The sequence below is a fragment of the Egretta garzetta genome, unplaced genomic scaffold, assembly GCF_000687185.1.
Source record: "Egretta garzetta isolate BGI_Z169 unplaced genomic scaffold, ASM68718v1 scaffold1159, whole genome shotgun sequence".
NCBI lineage: Eukaryota > Metazoa > Chordata > Aves > Pelecaniformes > Ardeidae > Egretta > Egretta garzetta.
In genome coordinates this window covers 48994-69832 of record NW_009260789.1, presented here as the reverse complement: position 1 = coordinate 69832, position 20839 = coordinate 48994, and the positions used below count along the sequence as shown (strand labels likewise).

General features: G+C 42.6%; 1 protein-coding gene across 1 annotated transcript in view; it reads left to right on the top strand.

The window, feature by feature from the left end:
- Positions 1 to 20839, top strand: part of C2CD3 (C2 domain containing 3 centriole elongation regulator) — a 59204-nt gene that overhangs the window by 4306 nt on the left and 34059 nt on the right. Inside the window, 18 exon segments of the mRNA XM_035901788.1 lie at positions 9 to 170; positions 1111 to 1268; positions 1871 to 2070; positions 2518 to 2732; positions 3859 to 3991; positions 5294 to 5422; positions 6738 to 6882; positions 7322 to 7482; positions 8788 to 9003; positions 9954 to 10066; positions 11918 to 12036; positions 13045 to 13167; positions 15751 to 16218; positions 17366 to 17517; positions 18730 to 18973; positions 19562 to 19745; positions 20744 to 20837; position 20839. The exon segment at position 20839 is cut by the window's right edge and continues 56 nt beyond it. Of these exon segments, the coding sequence (XP_035757681.1) occupies positions 9 to 170; positions 1111 to 1268; positions 1871 to 2070; positions 2518 to 2732; positions 3859 to 3991; positions 5294 to 5422; positions 6738 to 6882; positions 7322 to 7482; positions 8788 to 9003; positions 9954 to 10066; positions 11918 to 12036; positions 13045 to 13167; positions 15751 to 16218; positions 17366 to 17517; positions 18730 to 18973; positions 19562 to 19745; positions 20744 to 20837; position 20839 (3017 nt within the window).

Genomic DNA, 20839 nt, shown 5'->3' with positions numbered 1-20839 from the left:
CCCCCCCCCCCCCCCCCCCGCCGCTGCCCTCGTCCGCCTGAGGTGGTGGGGGGAGACCTCCGACGGCACCGTCTTCCAGCCCGCCTCCCGGCCCGGGCAACCGGCGGGAAAAACCACCGCCCGCTACGCCGTCCGCTGTGGGCCCAGGCAGTTCGCTGCCTACCTGACAGGTAGGGCCGGAGCTGCGGGGAGGCCGAGGAGTTATTTACCCACCAAGTTAACCCCAGTCCTGTTTTCACTTCTGGCTTTTTAGGTCGTTTTCCCCGTTCGGGAGGCTTTTAATCTCAGCCTGGGTTTGCTGACATCTGTCTCTCTAGTAGTCAGGTTCAGCGCTCGGGTCTGTGAACTACTGAGGTCTCCCGTAGTCCCTGCAGTTTTGAAATGAGATGGCTTTTAGTGTTACGCATTAAAGACGCCTTTCCGTGTTCTAAGGGCGTGAAGAATTAAAAGATACTCAGATGAGCTTGTAATGATATTGAGGGACTTAATTTACTGAAAGAGCTGCAGGAAATTAATGTAAGCTGATAGAGTCTGTCTGTAAAACCTGTGCCTGCTCTTGTGCCTCGCTGAAAGAGCTGCAGGAAATTAATGTAAGCTGATGTCTAGAGTCCGTCAGTAAAACTTGTGCCTGCTCTTGTGCCTCATAGAATGGTTTTGGTTGGAAGGGACCTTTTAAGCTCATCCAAGTCCAACCCCCCTGCCATGGGCAGGGACATCTCCAACCCAGTCAGGTTGCTCACAGCCCCGTCCAACCTGACCTGGGATGTGTCTGGGGATGGGTCATCCACCACCTCTCTGGGCAACCCGTTCCAGTGCTTCACCACCCTCAGCATAAAGAATTTCTTTCTTAATATCTAACCTAATCTTTCAGTTTAAAACCATTACCCCTTGTCCTACCATGAGTAGTCCTTTTGTGGTAACCTATACTTATTCACCATAATTCAGCGTCAGTATAACACTTCTTTACCTGCTGCCTCATTATCATAATTTCATTATATGATCTTATGTTAAGCTCTAGCATCCCTGTCACTGGAACAGAAGAGTTTTAATTGTGTTTAATTGTGACCGTGTTGGGTGAGACTGAATTGAAGCTGTTCTTTATTATTGCAGATATGGGTGCACTTGTCCTGGAGGTAATGACCAAAGTTGACCATCTTCCAATCGGCAGAGTGCAAATCACCGGACTGTCCCAGCTGTCTCCCAGCCGTCCGATCAGTGGGTTTTTCACCATAGTTTCACCAGCATCTGATAAACTAGGAGAGCTGCAGGTAGTCCTTTCGTCTTTGCTCTTTATTATAAATTATATTGCTGTAACGCCAGTGTAATCAGGTGCCAGGGTCAAGCTGTGCCATCTACACTGCAGATCTGGTCTCCATCCAAGGCATTCGTGAACTAAGGTAGCAAATAAAAAATGAAGACGGATGGTGTTGACTCTGTTTTGTTCAGAAGGATGTGTGGCATTGGTAGTTCAAGCTTGAGAAAGAAAATTTGTAGTCTCTACGCTGAGAAGTAAGTCTTAAGAGTGAATTTAAAAGCAGATACTCAGTTCTAACACTTCTCCACAGCCTCAGCGGGCTGAAATTGTAGAAGATTTTGAAATCCAGGGTTGAGAAGGTGGTGGTCTGTTTTGCAGCCCTGGCTCTGGACAGTTAATGCTGGAAGATAGTTGCCCGTGATCTGAAAACATGGAATGTGAAATAAGTCTTTGAAATATGTCTGAGTTTTATGATGTCACATAACTGGATGATATAAATATTACTTTGTATATAAAAGCAACAGTTTTCCATAGCGTGAAATGTAAAATTGAATAGTGTGCGTTGCACTTAATTAAGAAAAGGATAAAATACTATTTTAACTTTCTGTCTTTCAGGTCTCACTAGTTCTAGAACCTCTGCCAGAGTCGTATGACACCAGCAGCTCTATCCCAACCACAGATGCAAGCTTAGATACCCCTCCTGCTCAGGGAAGTAGCAAGCCCCAGTTTCTTGCTCCATCTCAGCAGTCCAGGCAAACACGGGTGACAATTGCTGACCAAGAGTCCGTTAACAATAACAGAGCCACAACTCCCAGGTATCTTTTTTTTTCCCCATGACTGGTTTATTATCCCCAAATCTGGTTTATTTTGCGGTTCACACTTTTTTTTAAGTAGTGGCTATACTCTTCTGAGTTATGGAACACTTCATCTATTTGAATGTGCCGTTTATATGAAATCCAGAACATTCAGCATTTTGGAGCTTACAGGGACAGTTTTTCATCTGATATAAATTTGCATTCTGCGTTGGCTTAGTTCAAGCTATGCTAGCTGACACAAGAGGTGCCACAAATTTTTTATTTACAACTTCGGTCTCTGATGGTACGAGTGGAAGATAAGGAGTCATTAAAATAACATGTCATGTTTCTTTTTGGAGCAGGTCCTGAAGGGGGGCAGCTGCGGTGCTAGGGAGAATTTGAAGAGGTTTGAATCCCTTTACCGATCCACTTTAGTCGTTACTGAAATAATGCTTCATTTTTCAATAGAGGAAAGGACCATTTGCTCTTTCAAGAGAACTCTGAAAACATAAAGGACACTTCTGCTTCTCATCGCCGTCTGATTTTACCAGATGAGCATTTGAAAGTGAATCCTTCAAATCAGCAAGTGTCGTTTCCCGCCAGCACTGATCCTGAAGCACCTGCTAGAGCAAACACGCGGGTGCTCTCTTTGCATAACCCAGCTACGAAAGACCTGCTTTCAGGTTTGTATACAATTGGCATCATCTTTTAGGTTTCACAGCAAATAGCTCTTGATAATATTTCAGGTGCCTATCTAGAGATAAAGACTTAAGGAGAAGGGGTACTTCACATGCTCTTGCTATATTATTTCAAAGAGAAAATTATGACAAAACGGTCTTTACTTAAAAACGACTGATTTAGTCTTGTTGGAAGGTGGCTTCAGTATCCAGATCAAGCAAAACATGAATAGTATAGAATCATAGAATCATTGAGGTTGGAACAGACCTTTAGGATCATCGAGCCCAACCGTTCCCCTACCCCTGCCATCCCACCCCCAAACCCTGGCCCTCAGCACCGCCTCTGCCCGGCTGTTAAATCCCCTTTTTTTCGTCCCCGTGCCCCTTCCCTGGGAGCAGAGCCCGACCCCCCCGGCGCCCCCCTCCTCTCAGGCAGTTGTAGGCAGCGATGAGGGCTCCCCTCAGCCTCTTTTTTTTCCAGGCTAAAAAATGCCTGAGCTCTGACTGGGAAGGGTAAAAGAAAAAGCATCTCAGCTTTGCAGGCTCTTTAATCATTGACGTGTCTTCTGAGATGTCCTGTCAAAGGTGCCACTCGCATTCAGATAGGTCTCGGGAGGGTTTCTATGTCATTGGCATTTTCCGATGGAAAATTATTTCTTTTCCATCACCTGCCTGTTACCATCCCTTTCAGATCACAGGCCAGCTGGGCTGGATTCAAATTAGCATCAAAGTAGGACACGCTTCCAGATGTGTTGTCCTTTGAGTTATTATTTTATGTTTACAGAGAAGACCTACAATAAAGCTGCTGTTGAGACATGCGACGGTGACAAGCTACTCTTCCATAAATTAATCTTGCTGCTGTATCTTAATGATGCCCCTCTAATCCCTGACTCGATATGTGCAGATATTTGTACAGCTCTGAGTATGAGACTGCTGGAGGATTACTCTCACTCCAGCTGTGCTGTCTGGTTTACAGTGTATAGTATGCACTTAATCTTCAGTATGTCAAGATCTCTTTATAACAGCAGAAAACAGAAGTTTCTTGACTGTAGCTGGCACATTTACTGTGTTTACACATTGCTTTTAAATTGCATTTGAATGCTGAGTTTTAATAGTTCTGCTTATTTCTCAGCTCTTTTAGATCAAGGCAATAAACTCCGTGATGCCATGGTTGTTTCTGCAATGAAGTCCAGCCCGGACATGGAGATTGAACTGAATGAAGTGCCTCCTTTTATAGAGAGAGATGATTTCAAAGCACCAGCAAAGTGAGCTTGGAAAAGGGGGAAATCATATTAAGTTCCAAACCATAAATTTTGAGACCTTACCAGGAAAACTTCAAATACTGACATTCATGTGATTTATTTTAGGATTCTCATTCAAATGGGAAATTAATTTTGAGTTGTGGATGAAAGCCTACATTTTGTGAATTGATTTTAACCATCACGTAGTAAGCCTTGATTTAAGTCACTGATTTTAATTCTATTTCACAGTATGTTTGTATTTAGTACAGAGTTATTTGATAAGGAAATGTTAAACGTTGAATAAGGAAATAAGGGTATGGTAAGGAACACAGCAAATGAAATGTTACTTGATCACAGAGAACAGGTTTTCAAAGAAATGTAAGTAATTAGTGACATAAATTGAGTACATTTGCATATTCTAGTTTGCATCTCTTGGTGCCAAAATACCCATGAAAATTTACATCTATAACTGTGCTAGAATCATAGAATCACAGAATCGTTTAGGTTGGCAAAGCCCTTTAAGCTCCGCCAGCCCAACCGTTCCCCTACCCCTGCCATCCCACCCCCAAACCCTGGCCCTAAGCAATGAGGGACTCAGGATTAGTAGTCGTTATCTTCTTCCGTGTGATCTTTCTTAGCAGATTGGAAAACAAAGCAAAGCGTTTGTGCCTTTCCAACTTCTAACCCCAATTTTGTTTAGTACTAGGCTTAGTAAATGTTCTCAGTTCAGTGAAAGTGAAGTTTAGAAGTATTAAGACAAATGCATGTTTTTTACAGGAGAAACTTCGATTCCTTATTTTTCAAAAAAGATTTATGCCTTTTGTTCCAGTATAAACCAGAAAATAATGGCTTTGTCTTTGACAGTCAGTGATGCTACTGCAAACACAATTAAAATGATTTCTGCTCAAACTATTCTGATTTGTTTAAAAGTAGATTATTTTGGACTTCGAAGGGAAAATTGATAGAACATCACTTATAAACATCTTGCTTGTCTCTCTCAGCCCCTTCTCCTCTTGTTTGCAGCAGCTGTGCTTAAAGTGAAAGATTGGGTCAACCTTTATGGTTGGACTTGATGATCTTAAAGGCCTTTTCCGACCTGAATGATTCTACAATTCTGTGACACATCACAAAGTGTAGGATTTTGGATGTGACTGGCAGCAGATCACAGGGTTGCAGAATTTTTTTTGTATCTAGAGATTAAGCTACAACTGGAGAAGGCTATCCATAACCTTTGATTTTTATCTTTGATGGATTAATCTCGAACGTACCTTAATATCTTTATTTTCTCCTTTTACTGCTCTCTGTGCTGCACTCACTGTTACCCAGGAGCCCAAAAAGCCTGAACTCGAATTTTGTGCCTGCTCCCAAAGATCCCAACCTCTTCACGTCTGGAGTTTCAGGTCAGCAATTGGACCTAAACTCTGAAGAGACAGCAATACAGTTACTGTTGGGCAGGTGAGCGTAATGCGCTGGGGGTTACTGCCACAAAATTGTCCTTATTTGAGTATTTTATATTGAAAAATGCTTCTTGACTCTTCACGTTCTCCACATGTCTGGAAATGGAACCAGTGAATCATTTGTGCGAGTGATGGGGGTGTTTTATACCTCAGCTTGCATTCAACTTTAATGGATGACAACCTAGACAGCTCCAAGTGCCTTGATGTAAAAATTATGTCAGAAAGATGAACCACAGTCTTTGATGCGATTAAGTTATTTAATAGTTGTAACTGGTGTGCCCTGCAATGTTAAGAAGTACGTAAAACAAATACAGTGCTTCTTTGAAGAACTTGCAGTCTATAAATTAAAAATAGATCCAATAGTTATTTTTAGTCTTTCTCCAAATATTAAATTGACCTTTTTCTCTCATTTTGTGAGGAGGAGTAAGAGTATAAATGATGTTTAGCTTATCTTTATCCAAATCAGGGGTATGAAGCACACAGCTTCTGTGTCAGCTGTGGTTCAAAATCGCAGTTCCTACGTTTTGTGCCCTGCACTTATTTTTTCCCTGCGGTTTATCGCTAGATGACTCTGAAGTGTTTGCAGATCATAAAATGGTTTTGAACTCACAGAACAGATAGAAAACCCTTAAACCAAACAAAACCCAACTTGCTCCAACCATGTTCTAAAGATACTCATATTGACCTACTCAGACATAGTTCGTGTTTATTTTTTATTGAAGTAAACTGTCCTTAAGTATTACTGGTATCTTAAAGCATTACAAAAGTTATGATGTACTTCTGGATAAATATTATAGGTAGGTATTAATAGATATATTTTATGGTGAGGGTCATCAAGCACTGGAACAGGTTGCCCGAAGAGGTTGTGGAATCTCCGGCTTTGGAGATATTAAAAATCTGACTAGGCAATTTTATAGAATCACAGAATTGTTTAGGTTGGAAAAGACCTTTAAGATCATCAAGCCCAACCATTCCCCTAACCCTGCCATCCCACCACTAAACCCTGGCCCTAAGCACCTCGTCTGCCCGGCTTTTAAATCCCTCCAGGGATGGGGTCTTGACCCCTTCCCTGGGCAGCCCATTCCAATTCCTTTCAGGGAAGAAATTTTTCCTGATGTCCAACCAAATTTTCTTATTTGCATGTCACAGACGTGTATTAGGTTGGGCACAGTGCTGCGTAAGCACAATATGGCTGTGTCTGGAGCCCATATAGCACAAATCCAGTACAGAATAGACAGCATTGTCAGAATTCAGAAGCCATTGACTGGAGAACTTGCGACACTAAATTATATTTCTTTCTCTTGTGTCCACAGTGCTGATTTATCTCCTGTGCATTTCTGGGATCGGACGGGTTCTCTTTTGGATTCTCTCTCTCTCGGGAGTGAGGTTTATGACAGTGAACTCAATGATCCCCATTACGACCAGAGCCTGCTAGAGAGTCTTTTTTACACGACTCCTGTAAGTAGAGAACAAAAGGAAGGTTCTTAATGGTTAGTCCCTAAGGTGAAGAGAATCAGAAATCTGCATCAAAAAAAATGCTCAACCCTAGAGATTTCAGTATTAGTAAGGCTTAATAAGCATTAATATCATAGAGGAGCTTGTGAGAACATTGCTTAAATACTATTAACTATTATTAAAATAATAAAAATGTTATTAAAATTATACTATTAAGACTACAAAGTCAAACAGTGAGTTTGGAAATTCCTACGATTGAGGGTTGTCCGTGAAGACTTTTTTTTTTTAAACCTCTATGAGAAATTTTGATACAATTTTAATCCTTTTGAATTATGCAACCCGCAAGTTGTTTTTCTTTTTTCTTCATTTCTCATGACCATTATGTCTCTTTCTTGGCAATGATAATTAACTTCTTATTTTATGTGCATTATTTCTGTTTCAGAAATCTGATTCCAGTTTAAGCGATTTCCTCAGTGACGATGACGTTAAGTCCTCCAAAAGAGTAACCAAGACAGAAACTCTCAAGAATGCTGATCCAACGAATCCACAGAAGGATTCTAATGCCTTTGATCAGGATCAGAAGGTGACAGATATTAAACTCAGGTAAATAGCTACATTAGTGACTTGTTTGGCAGCATCTTGCTCATTATATTGGCAAGAATCCCACTATATTATCATGCTCTGTCGTTACCACACAATTCACCAAATAACTGTTTTGGTGGGGAATTTTAATAGCATCTCTGGGAACGATGGAGCATCAGCATCACCCAGGAACTGCTATATGTTGTTAAATCATAGAATTGTTTAGGTTAGAAAAGACCTTTGAGATCATCAAATCCAGTTAAAGAAACTATTGAGATGCAATCAGTTAAAATCACGAGTTTTCCAAAAAATGCAATAAGCCCAGTAATAATGTTTTGAATTGTGGAAGCAGAAACGCTGAGGCCTGAGCGGGCCCCTTGACTGAACTCTCGCCCTGTCTCCTGAAACAATAATCACTGCGTAACCTTCCTGAGAAATTAGTCCCTGTGCTGGAAAAAGCAGACTCCAGATGGGCTTTGCGCTGTTCTGTGGCCTTGTGTATGTAGCAGATATGAAATAACTCGCATCCTATTATCTGTCCTTGCACAATGTCTCTAAGTGTATAAAATTTGTATCTGCTTTACAGGGACAGAGTTCACATCAGCAGAGTCTGCTTCTCTCCTGATTTGTGTTCTCTCCTATAGCTATAGTAAATAAACTTCCATTCTGACCTCATCTAAATTGTGTTCCCTTTTTTCCATGACAGAACCAATAAAAGAGCGTCCCTAAAAATCCAGTTATCAAGCTTTACTTGTACAATACCAGTTAGTATTAAGGTTTTATGCCTTTTTTTTATTATTAATTTGATTCCAAACAATTATTTCTGAAACTTTTGTTACAGATTCTGCTATTTTTACATTCAGGTACAGTTCATATCTCCAGAGGTACCAACACAAAAGCCTTTACAAATTAAGCCTTAAAAATAAAATGCAAGTGAGATTTTTAAATTATGACAAAAATCCTGTCACTGTTTTTCTGCAGCAGTGACTTGTATAACTGTATCGTCTCCCCTTTTTTTGGCGTATGACATTAAAGGAAGCTTTTCTTTTTGAAGAGTTAGAGTGCATAGGATTTTTTCAAAACTTCAAGAGTGGGGAACGTGCAATTTCCCCCCACCCACCCCCCTTCCCAGTTATGTACCCTAGATACTGTAAGATTTCTGTTATGGATAATACCAAATTTGTTGTAAAAAAATACATTAAAAATGTGAATTTTAATGAACTGTGAGTAGCATTTAAATAATATCCCACCAAGCTACAATTTTTGCTTCGTGTGGTCGTGTTAAGAATGTTCATGTAGTCCTGATTCTCACTTTTATTTCTTCAGCTGCTCCCCTATTAGACCACTTGCTCCTCCAGAAGATCACACAGAAGCAGCTCGTATCACATCCTTGAGTGCAGACAGGTTGGCATTGCTGGGGCGAATACACCTAGCCAGAGTCATCATTGAAAGCTTAAAAATCCCTCCTGAGAGCATCCAGCTTACACCAAGGAAGAAAGGCTTAACGGGGAAGCCTCCGAGGCCTGCAGCAGTTAATAAGTGGTAAGGGAGATTGTTTTTCACCAGCTTGTTACTTGCGCCTTTGAGGTAGATTTCTCTGAGGTCTGTTGCGTAGTCCAGCTTACCTAAGCTCTCCAGGCTTCTGAGGTCTTCCCATTTCTCTGCTCCGCTCAGGAAGCTGTATACTGTAGATTTCTGAAAGTTAGAGATGTGAAAAGTGTGAACAGGCAGGAGGGGGCCCAGAGCAGGGCCACCACCAAGATGATCCAAGGGCTGGGAAGCCTCTCTCAGCCGTATGGGGATGGGCTGAGAGAGCTGGGTTTGTTCAGCCTTGAGAAAAGGAGGCTCAGAGGGGATCTCATCACCACGTACCAGTACCTAAGGGGTGGCTACAAAGAAGATGGAGACTCCCTTTTCAGAAGGAGTCACATCGAAAAGACAAGGGAGAATGGGTACAAGTTGATCCTGAAAAGATTCCAACTGAACATGAGAGGGAAATTTTTCACCTTGAGAAGAGTCCCCCATTGGAATAATCTCCCCAGGGGAGGGGTTGACTCCGCCACACTGGACACTGTCAAGCCTCAGCTGGACAGGGTGCTGGGCCATCTTGTCTGGGCTGGGCTCTTGCCCAGAGAGGTTGGACCAGATGATCCTTGAGGTCCCTTCCAACCTGGGATTCTATGATTCTGTGATTCTAATTTATCCTGATGTGGGCTCACTTCAGGCTGTGCTTTTTCTGGGATTTTGGGGAGGTACAAATGTAATTTGTGCATGGCAGTGTATTGAAAACAAAAGGGATTGTTGTTTGGGGGGTTTTTTTGACATATACATAATCTATTCTTTCAATTCATAAAATAGGTAGTTCGACTAGTCTAAAAAAATAGAGTAACTTAATAAATTGTGAATATGTAACTTGCCTGCTACGTTCAGTTTCATTATGTACATTAGATTTTTGATGGATCGTAATCATCCAGTCACTTTTTTATTCGTAGTACCTTTTTCGTTGAGTACCACTTTCCTGTGGGAGCCTCCAAGGATGAAAAAGGCCAGGTCTCCATAACAACAGAAGTAATTCGAATAGCTTCAAGTAAAATCACAGATGATGGTAAGAGCATTCTTTTTCCCCCTTGTATTTAGTTTTGTTGACTCCTTCATCTCTTAGAAATTATTTAGTAGCATTTTCTGTGTATTTGCTTTGCTGCCCGAAAAATACAGTATGATTGGTGGCACCTCTGCCAACAGAGTTGCTGCGCTGCAGGCAGTGAAATGGTCCTCTCAGGGAGAAGGAAGCCAAGCTATTTTTTTGGGGTTTTTGCTTCCAAGAAGTGTTCATATTGGGGTTTTCACGTCTCTTTTCCTAGGGACATGACAGCAGGTCAGTAAGCCCTTTCCTTCATTTCAACCTAAACCCAATATCCTTTCTGCAACAGTATGAAGATAATAAAGTACTTTTAGAAATATCAGATATACTTATATATCAAATAATTTTTCCAGATGCTGAAGTATGTCACGTAACATCTGCAAGAGCTCAGAGAGTCTGCTGGATCCAAGAGATCTTGACAAGTCCTGTGCTCGAATCAGTAGACATTAATCTCTTTACTGAGTCACCAGTGTTTGTATCCCTGAGAACAATTTATGTTGCGTTTCTCTCCTCAGTGAGCAGAGAACGCTGTATGAGCAAGATCCTCTCTGCCCAGACTTCCCAGAAACTGGAATTCCAGGGTGACTTTCAAATGCCACTCCCATATGGTCATTGGCTTTGCATCTTTCTGGGTGGCACTTGAGAGATCGGGGGTAATTCTGAGTTCTCGTGTATATTTTCCATTTGTGTCCAGACAAAACATCTAATTCTTCTGAACCTCAGCCCTTTGTAACACAAAAATAATACAACCTCCCACACTTTGTCTTGTGTAGTTAGATTCCAGCTCTTTGGAACCTAGAAAACTAAATAGGGCTGAAAATAATTTGAAGAAGCTGTCAAGTCAAGCCACTGTACCGTTATTTTTCCTGAGAGCTGTTTATCTCATTTATTGAAGACGCTCAATGGGAAAATTCCCTAGCCATCCCAGGCAAGCTGTGGAAGTGCTGCGCTTCCTGTTGGAAAAGTTTCCTTATGTCTAACCTGAGTTTTTGTCATCACAAGGGTACTTGCAATGTGATCATACAAAGCATGCTGCTTCCACACTGTTGTGCTTCTCCTTATTCTTCTCTTTTCTAGACTAAGCACCAATTCATTCAGTCTTTTCTTGCAGATACTTTCCTCCTGAACCTGCAATTATTCTTACCGCTCAGCTTTGACTCTCTCAAGCTCTGTCTTGAAATATATTGCTCAAAATGAGACAGGGTTCTCCCACTGAAGAAGGGGAAGTCTTATTGCATGCTAGGATGACAGAGACTTGGTATCAACTGCAGCCTTTAGATGCCGTTATAATATTAATTTTGTCGTGCTGCCCTCCTGCTATTTTCTGGCCTTGGAAAATGAAGAATGGTTTACTTGGGGCTTGGTGTTAATAAGTAATGCAAAATTAAATGATTGTGTGTGTAACAGCAATCTCTGTGGGAAAGTTTATTTATACTCAGTTAATTTTGAATATTTGTTGCTCCTATGAGCAACAACAACAAAAAAATACATAAATTACCTGCAGAGTTGTAACATAATTTAATAGGTTGAAACCTCGAGAAATTCTTGGTGAGGTGAGCAACAGCCCTTCCCCCTTCAGCTCCCAGCCTTGCTTGATCTCTGATTCTGGCAGATGTGCAAATGCTCTCTGTGTGTTTGTCCATCCTTCTCAGAAGCGCCATCGCGTTCCCCTCGTGCCTTCTGAACTTCACGTGTCTCTACTCACCCTGCACGTTCTCTGCAGAAACTGAAGATTCCTCTCTTCCTGATCAAGCTCAAAAGCCAGGTTAGCTCCGTATCCAGCTAAGAGCTCACAAGTCTCTGTCTCCCTCGCAGTGGTGAAATTTCAGCAGCGGTTTGTGTTCCCTGTCCGTTTCGGTGGAACGATGATAGAGCACTGGTGGAGCTCTGGCCTTGCTTTTAAAATCTACATGAGAAAAAGCACACAGAAAAAGGTACTTGTTAAAAGCTGTTTATACTTTGTGTACTGAAAAGCGAAGAAATTCTTTGCATTTCTATTTCCTCCAAATACTTATGCAGACAGTGGTGGCTTTTCTAAGTCTTCAGCAATGCTTCATCGCAGTTGCCGCCATCTCAACCATCAGAGGCAAAGCAGACAAAATAACGTGGCTTGACTTGAGCCACTTCTTAATCGACCGTTGCCAGATATTATGAAGGGAAATGACATTATGTGCAGATATTATAAGCTTAGCTGTTCCATCTCGTCACCCAGCTGAATGGTCTTCTGAGTTCAAGACTGACAGGCCAAAAAAATTGTCTTTCCTTCATCTTTAAAATTGATCTCTTGCTCTTTAAGCGTATTGGATCAATTACGAGCATTCGTCTTCAATGAGAACACAGCTCCTTTAGCCATATAGAACGAGTTCGTGTGGATGCAGTTGATATCGTTACTCTGCCTAGGGCAAGGGGAATGAGGTGTGAGAAAGTGATGTAACTTGTGCAAATGGAGGGGCAAAAAAAGTGTTTTTCATTTGGCTAAAAATATTTGCATAATCGTCTGCATGTGATGAAGTCAGCGAGAGGTGTTAACTCAGCTTACGCTTTGTTTTACTCAACACCAACAATATCTGCCCATCGGTTCTAATGGGAGCTTTGTTTCGTGGGTCAATAAATTGCATTAAGGATCTATGGAAATTTTTATTTAGGTGTGGAAATTTTGCTCAGTTCCTAGGATTTGGGGTGTTTGGCTTTGCATTAACCTGGAACTGTTTACTGTAGGTACCAGGAGAATTTTCCATATTGTTGTCTGAGTGATCCTTGAAATTAGAACTAAGGGAAAATTTCCTACAACCCCCTATTGGTAAAACCAGTGGTATGGGAGTGGGGAGGGTGAGTGGCTGGCCACAGCTTCCCAGAATAGGCTTTTGTTTCACAATGTGCCCTTAGGTTTTTTTTTAAACCTGACAGAAATCTTCCAAAATGGATTCTTTTTCTGCCCTCAGCCAGTGGCCGTTGGCTCAGCAGCGCTTCAGTTATGCAAGGTTATTCAGTCTGAGTTGCTCACTGTCAGCTGTGAAATACCTGTGGAAAAAGAGGGAGGTCAGACACAGGTTGGACCACTAAAGGTATGTGTTTTACCATCTAGGGTTTGAGTTAAATGACCTGTTGTTACTAATTTTGGCTGGGTATTCTCTCTTCTTAAAATTTTTCCTCCTCTTTCTTTTCTCTCTTTGTTTTAATTTGCCAAGCCTGGGAGATGAAGGTTTGTGTGATGAGTTGACCCTGGCTGGATGCCGGGTGCCCAGTGAAGCTGCTCTGTCACTCCTCTCTTTAACAGGACAGGGGAGAGAAAAATCAATCGAAAGGCTCGTGAGTCAAGATGAGGACAGGGGGAGATCACTCACCAGTTACCGTCATGGGCAAAACAGGCTCAGCTTGGTGAAATCAGTTTAATTTATTGCCAATCAAATGAGAGTAGGAGAGCATAAAAAAACCCCCTGAATCTTAAAACACCTTCCCCCCACCCCTCCCTTCTTCCCAGGTTCAACTTCACTCCCAAATTCTCTCCCTCCTCCCCCTGAGCTGCACAGGGAGACTGGCAATGGGGGTTGTGGTCAGTTCTTCACACGCTGTCTCTGCTGCTCCTTCCTCCTCAGGGCAGGACTCCTCACATTCCTCCCCTGCTCCAGCCTGGGGTTCTCCCCACTGCAGACAGTCCTCCACGAACTGCTCCAGCATGGGTCCATCCCTCCCCCACGGGGCCACAGGCCCTGCCAGGAGCCTGCTCCAGCGTGGGCTTCCCATGGAGTCACAGCCTCCTTCGGGGACCCCCTTGCTCCGGCGTGGGGTCCTCCCCAGGCTGCAGGTGGAGATCTGCTCCCCCGTGGGCTTCCCTGGGCTGCAGGGGGACAGCCTGCCCCACCACGGTCTTCATCACAGGCTGCAGGGGAAACTCTGCTCCAGCACCTGGAGCACCTCCTCCCTTCCTGCTGCACTGACCTGGGGGTCTACAGCGCTGTTTTCTCTCACATCCTCTCACTTCTCTCTCTCCAGCTACTGTCCCACAGCAGGGTTTTTTCCTTCTTAAATATGTTATCCCAGAGGTGCTACCACTGTCACTGATGGTCTTGGCCTTGGCCTTGGCTGGCGGTGGACACAGGGAAAGCTTCTGGCAGCTTCTCACAGAAACCACCCCAGCACATTTGAGACACTTGTCAGTTCTGAGGATAGACAGCTTTAAAGGAGTATTGGGAATTTTACATTCAGAGCTTCTAAATTATTCCCAGAGAACGTGAGCGTGGACTGCTTCCATCGCTTGGTAATTCACAGGATGAGTGATGTTCTCTGCCAGTAGAGGAGCTGCAGAAGGGTGAAACGTAAAATGTAGGGGTTAGGTGTGGGAGGAGTTAATTGAAGGCAGAGAGGAGAAATGGTGCGTTGGGCAGGAGAGAATGGCGTGGAAGAGGGTCTGAGAGGAGAAAAGTGGAAGGAGGTGGTGTGGGGAATTAATGAACCGAAGTTCAATGCAAGAACTTGTGGAAGGGGAAGCTAATACTTAAAGAAAACTGATTTTTGGTCGCCTTGTCTCTTAGGTTTCACTTGCTCGGTGTAATACCTGCCTGTCAGCGATACGTGTGTGTCCAGCTGTTCTGGCCAGGGCATGGAGGAGGAGGGATGTCAGCTATTGAGACCACTTTGCATTTCTTGGGTTCTTTCTGACAGATGGCCCTGAACTCCTCATATTTGGACATGTTCTTTATACCCTTCAGGACTAGATGCTGTTTGGGATCTTTTGCCGCAATATCTTGTCTCATCCCTCCAAAGTCATAGGCAAAATTCTTGAGTCTGATCTTTTTTTTTTCCTTATTTGGGCATTTTATGGCTCCACTCCTTCTCTTTATCCTGGTACCTTATCTTCTGGGCTTCAGTTTGTTCCCCCCCCTTCTTGCTGTCTTGTCATGTGAATGAGTCCAGCAGATCTGTGATGCTCTGTAGCAATTAACACTTGGGATTCCTTTAACCCTTGTTCTGATGTTCCTTTCGTTGCTTTTACACACACATTCTCATTCACATGAATCTCTTGCAAATCTTGACAACATGGACAGGCAATTCTAACACAGGACAGAGCGTTAAAAACCAAACCAAAAGCCAAAAAACCCAACCTCAGAAAGAAAGAAGACAAATGCAATGTAATATGTAGACCGTTAGGGAGAAAAAGGAGCCCATGGAAGGGAGAGGAGTTAGGGACAGCTAAAATCAGCAGGGAATGTAAAAGTGAAAGAGCAGCGAAAGAAAACATTTGGAGAGGAAGACTTCTTCTTAATTTTTCTGAAGCAGCAAGTGCTGTAGCAAAGTGGAGCACATGACAGTTGTGATACTTTTTCACAGTACTTTTCTCCTTGGCTAGGTAGGTGTTCATTTTTCAGTCAGCTTTGTGATTGGTTTTAATTTTTGCCTTTATTCAGCTGTAATCGTATGGGTTTGTACATCAGTTACTGCTTTAGTTGATAAAACTGCATGTAGTTTATTTTGCAGTAACAGTTGTAGCTTGTCACCAGCATGTGGCTAAAGGTAAGCCTTCTGGCTGATGATCTAACACAGTTCTTGAACAAAAAAGTACAATGCATTTTCCTGAGTTTATGTTGCAGTCTCTTGTCTTTGTATGGGGCACGGCTTCTGATCGGCCCGCCTTGCCTTGCACAATGCAGGTGTCCTTAGAGCTCGCAGCCGACAACAAAGACTTCACTCGCACCGCTGCCAGGTCAGCTACAGCTGCGCAGCGTGTCCCAGCTCACGCTGTAAGAAGTCCCCGGCTGGAATTCCAGGAGCCCAGCAAGATGGATGTAAATGCAGAAAGCCCTCGCTGCTCGAAACTTCACAGCTACGAGGACTCGCAGAAGACAGGAGCAGCTGGCATGAACATCATGCAGCCACCACAGGCTGTACCGACCTCTGTAGCCCGTAACCTGATGACACAAATAACTGCGTCTGAAGAGGATGGGTTATTACTACACGTGCTGTTGATGGTGCCTGATGGAAAGGATTTTGTTGCTGAAGACTACGGGCTCCACAGTTCTTGTAACGTCTATTTAAACTGCAAGCTGCTGAGCACCGAGGAGGCAACGAGATCTGCTGTCATATGGGGCACAACACAACCTGCCTTTAATTTTTCTCAGGCGAGTCACAAGCCTTGCACTTAACACTGAAATGTGCTGTTCCATGCTGACAAACATATTTCAAAGATAAATATCTCTTACATATGTAGGAACTTCTCTGCTTGGCTCTGTCCAGTATACTGTGCCAGGGCAGGTTTAGGCTGGACATTAGGAAAAATTTCTTCCCTGAAAGGGTTGTCAAGCACTGGAAGGGGCTGCCCAGTGAAAGGGTCGTGTCCCCATCCCTGGAGGGATTTAAAAGCCAGGCAGACGAGGTGCTTAGGGCCAGGGTTTAGTGGTGGGATGGCAGGGTTAGGGGAATGGTTGGGCTTGATGATCTTAAAGGTCTTTTCCAACCTAAATGATTCTATGATGCTGTGATTAAAAGTATTTTCAGTATTGTTTTGGCTGCAATGCACAGCTGGAAATGCAGTTCCTTGAATCATCCGAATAATAAACGAGACTTTTGAAGTACAGAAGAAAAGTTGAGGTTAAAACTTTAAAAAAGTTGACTTCTCCTTTCTTCTGTTTTGGCAAGAAAACATATCGGTGGCATCCTCATACGCAGATGTGGAATTTTTTGGTTTGTTTCATTACTCGGTGTTCTTTTTCTTCTCAATGAATGTACCAGCACAGAAGTGTGTGTTACTGGCCTAATATGGGCCAGAGCCCTCCCCGGCAAACAGCAGAATTTCAGGCATTTGATAGCATTATGAATTTGTAAATTTTTTATTGACGTTTTCCTTTGGAAATGTCAGGATGCTCAAATGCAGTTGTTTTACTTTTAACAATACCTAGTGATTTGTGAGACTCCTCAGTCTTCAGCTGAAAGAGTGAAATGCAAAAACATAGCAAAAGGCGTCTGAAACAATTTATCTGTTGTTTAGTAATCAGGCATTTAAAGATAAAAGCAATGTTTTTCTAAGATAGCATATGATTTTACGTTAAAATTTATCTGAATTGTGTTTCTTTTCCTGGCTAGCTCTTTTCCAAGCCGACCAATTTTCTGAAACTTGTTAGGCAATTTGTAATTAATTCATTTTTAATTTCTGTTGCTAAAGAGCACGATTCTGTAGAGTGGAATAATGTAGCGTTTGCAGAACGCCCTGTACTTAGCAAAGAGCCTCCAGTGTATTCTGTGTACTAGTTCTGTGGTAAACTCTTCCAGGTGATGCCTTTTTCATTGACTTCCAAACACTTGGAGCGGCTGAAGAACAACGTCATGATTATCGAAGCGTGGAACAGGTTGGGAAGCCCTGGCTGTGACAGACTGCTGGGATTAGTGAAACTTCCTCTGCATCAGTTCTACATCTCGTTCAAGTAAACACCTTTGTTCCATATTTTATTGGGTTGGGATATATCCTAACTGATGCTCAGTGAAAGAAGGGAAGGATGGTGTCTGGCGTTTGTATGGGAGGGTTCTTAATTATAGCAAAAGGCATTTTTGTCCTGCCAAGCTCCCTCTGGCGCCTTCCTACACTGGGCAGCGTATGGATAAGTTCCAAGGTCCTCGTACAGAAATACAAGTAGACTGGGAGAAATAAAGACACTGTGCTCCGTCAGGTTTGGAGCCAGGGTGACTCATGGTCCTGTGGAAGAGTAAAACTATAAGAGATCAAAGTGACTGCACGGAACAAGTCCGCGTGGCTTTCCATTGGTGATTTTCTGAGGTTACGACTGACGGAGTGATTTTGTTCCTGATTATCCTCTGCATAGATCCCATTGCTAGGGATGCTGTCAGTTTGCACAGCGCAGGATGATCCCTGTGGTGTCAAAAAGGTCTCTAAATACTTCATGTTTTAATTGTCGCCTTACCCAATGGGTCTCTCCAGAGCTCTTTGTTCTTTTTGGTTTAATGTTTTGGCTTCTTGTTCAGTCAAGTAATACACCTGCTTAAAGCAATTTAAATTAACAGAAATACTGGACAGAAGATATTCTTTCTAATGCAAAGGATTAATTAATTCCTTTTATTTTGGTCAGACTAGTGATAGGTGGAAATCAGATGGTGCTGGAACTGACTGGCCCCTACTTTGTTAATTATTAGCGTGTCTTTTGTATGATTTTTTTTCGGCAATCCACTGTAGTTTACTTGTATGTATCTTCTGTGTATTATTAGAGGTTTCTACATTTTTCTGGGAGACTGTCCCTGTTCCTTCTTTTCTTCCTGCCCAAGTCCATCCCCAAAGGCACAGAACTGCCTCATAAAACTGTAATGTGGCCGCAGTCTATTAATAGGAGTCTTGTTCCAGTTCATCACCTCGCTCACAGATTTCTAGGCTGGCTTACAGCTAAGGCCATGTTAGTTTTTGGAGAGCTGGGCTTTCTCATTGCTGAAAATAGCTCATGGATCTGTCCTTTGTGAAGACTAATGTAATTGAGATGGATTTGGAAGGAATGGAAATAGATTGGTTTCTAGCTGCATTGTAAGTCCCATCTAAAATGAGCTTTGTGTGATCATGTTCGTATTCAGACGGCTCATTCTCATGCTGGGGCTTTTGGGTTTGTTTGTTTGTTTGTTTTAATCTATCCTAGAGATCCAAAGATTTCCCACCTGCTTCTTCAAGCTCAGTACCCAGTGGTTGCTGTGGACAGCTATATGCCTGTGATAGATGTTTTTACTGGCAGTAGGAGAGGAAGCCTGAGGGTCATTCTGGCGATGGGGTCAGCTGATCAAATAGTGGCACTGCAAAGGCTCAAAAATGAAGAAGGAATGGTGCCTCCCGTCACGCAGCGCCCTTCCCACTCTCTGGACCCTCCTCCCACAAAGCCCACAACGGTATTGCTCAATAAATTCCCATTCTTGTTGTTAGGGACACATGAAAAGGATTTTCCCAGTGGGTTCACTAGCAGACCAATGATCCCACATCTCTTTTGAGGTTGTAGCCAATTTTTTTTACAAATGATCACATTCTTTGCAGAATTAGATTGTTTGTACTCTTTTCTTAACCGCTTTCCCTCACCAGTTTTGATATTATTGCCCTTTTTACTGCTCTGCATAGCCACTGCTTCAAACTACATGACAAGTGCAGAAAAAAAAAAAAAAAAATCTACAAAATCCTAACTCTCACAGCTTTATTCTGTACCATATGGGTTCTGCCACTACCTTTGAGTTGGATATATATGAACTTTCATGCTTTTTATGTGCTGTGGTTTTTTGCTTTGCAGGAAAAAAAAAAAAGTATTTTGATTTTTCAGGAAAAAAACCCCAAACCTTGCTTTCAAGGTTTTTGTGAACTTTAAAGAGAAAATAGCAGATAGTGGTTCTGATCTCCCCCTGTCAGGCTTCTTAGAATCTCATGTCTCCAATCCTCCTGTATGTTGTTTCTTAAAGTCTCTTCCGTGTGGACTTCCTTTGTTTTATTAGCAGTTAGACCAAGAAGGGGAAGCCCTGATGGAGCACGTGTTTGAGATCCATGTGGAGAGCATGAAAGGACTCACTCCCTTACAGTCCACTGTCTGGGGAGAGGCTGACTGCTATGTACAGTACTATTTCCCCGTTCAGGAGGCTGGTTATGGTGAGCTGCAAGGAACTGAATTGCATGAGGATGGTGAGTTTCTTTTATGATCCATCGTTATTTAGAGCATTGCTTTAGTTAACTATTGTTTAGTGATGTTCTCTCTGCTTAAATAAGAGGATTTGTATTTCTCTGAGCTTTCATAATGCAGACAATGAATCACAGAATCATTTGGTTGGGAAAGACCTTTAAGATCATCAAGCCCGACTGTACCTAAGCACCTTGTCTCCCCGGATGGGGACTTGACCCTTTCCCTGGGCAGCCCGTTCCAATGCTTGACAATCCTTTTGAAGAAGACATTTTTCCTAATGTCCAGGCCATGGGCAGCCAGTTTCTTCAGCAGAATGCTGTGGGCAATGGTGTCAAAGGCTTTACTAAAGTCCAGGTACACTACAATGCTTGCTCTCCTCAGAAGATCTGTGTACAACTGTACTTGGGCTGCATCAGTAAATTAAAAGCCTGCTTTGGCTGAGGCAGGTGGCAAAGTTCCCAGCCAAAAAAAAGATACTTAGTTCTGAACCTCTTTACCAGAACAGATTCACAGGGAATGCTAAGATTGTACGCAGTTAAATTAAACAAAGGGTTTACATACACAAGCCTTTCAAGATGCTCGTTTTCATGTATACACTAAGAGAAGACTTGATTGGTTTAGATTATTAGGATTGTGAAGAAGTATTTAAATAATTACAATAGTAGAAAAGAACTTGGTGTTCCTCTTGAGTGCTTTGAATCACTAATATATGCTTCCTCTGAAAAATGACAGTCCACTGACCTTGTGCCATAGAAACTCCTGTGGACTACATCAGCTTCCAGCCACATTTAACAGTAGTTTTCAGCCTGTGGCTCACAGGTTCATGGGACTTCATGAACTGCTCATAAAAGATTTGTGAAGTGAAACTCAGAAGAGCAAGCCTTCTGGCAGGAGGATTTAACTTACTGTCCACAGGTCCTGCCTCCCGAAGGACTGCAAACAGAAAAAAGCTGAAACCCCCAAATGCAACCATTTTTAACCAACTCTGCTTGACTTGTAGGCATCAAATTAAAGCCGTTCCGCACAGCAACCACTTTGTGTGTGCCTGATCCTGTCTTTAATGATGAGCATCATCATTCGTTGGTGGTTCCTGCCG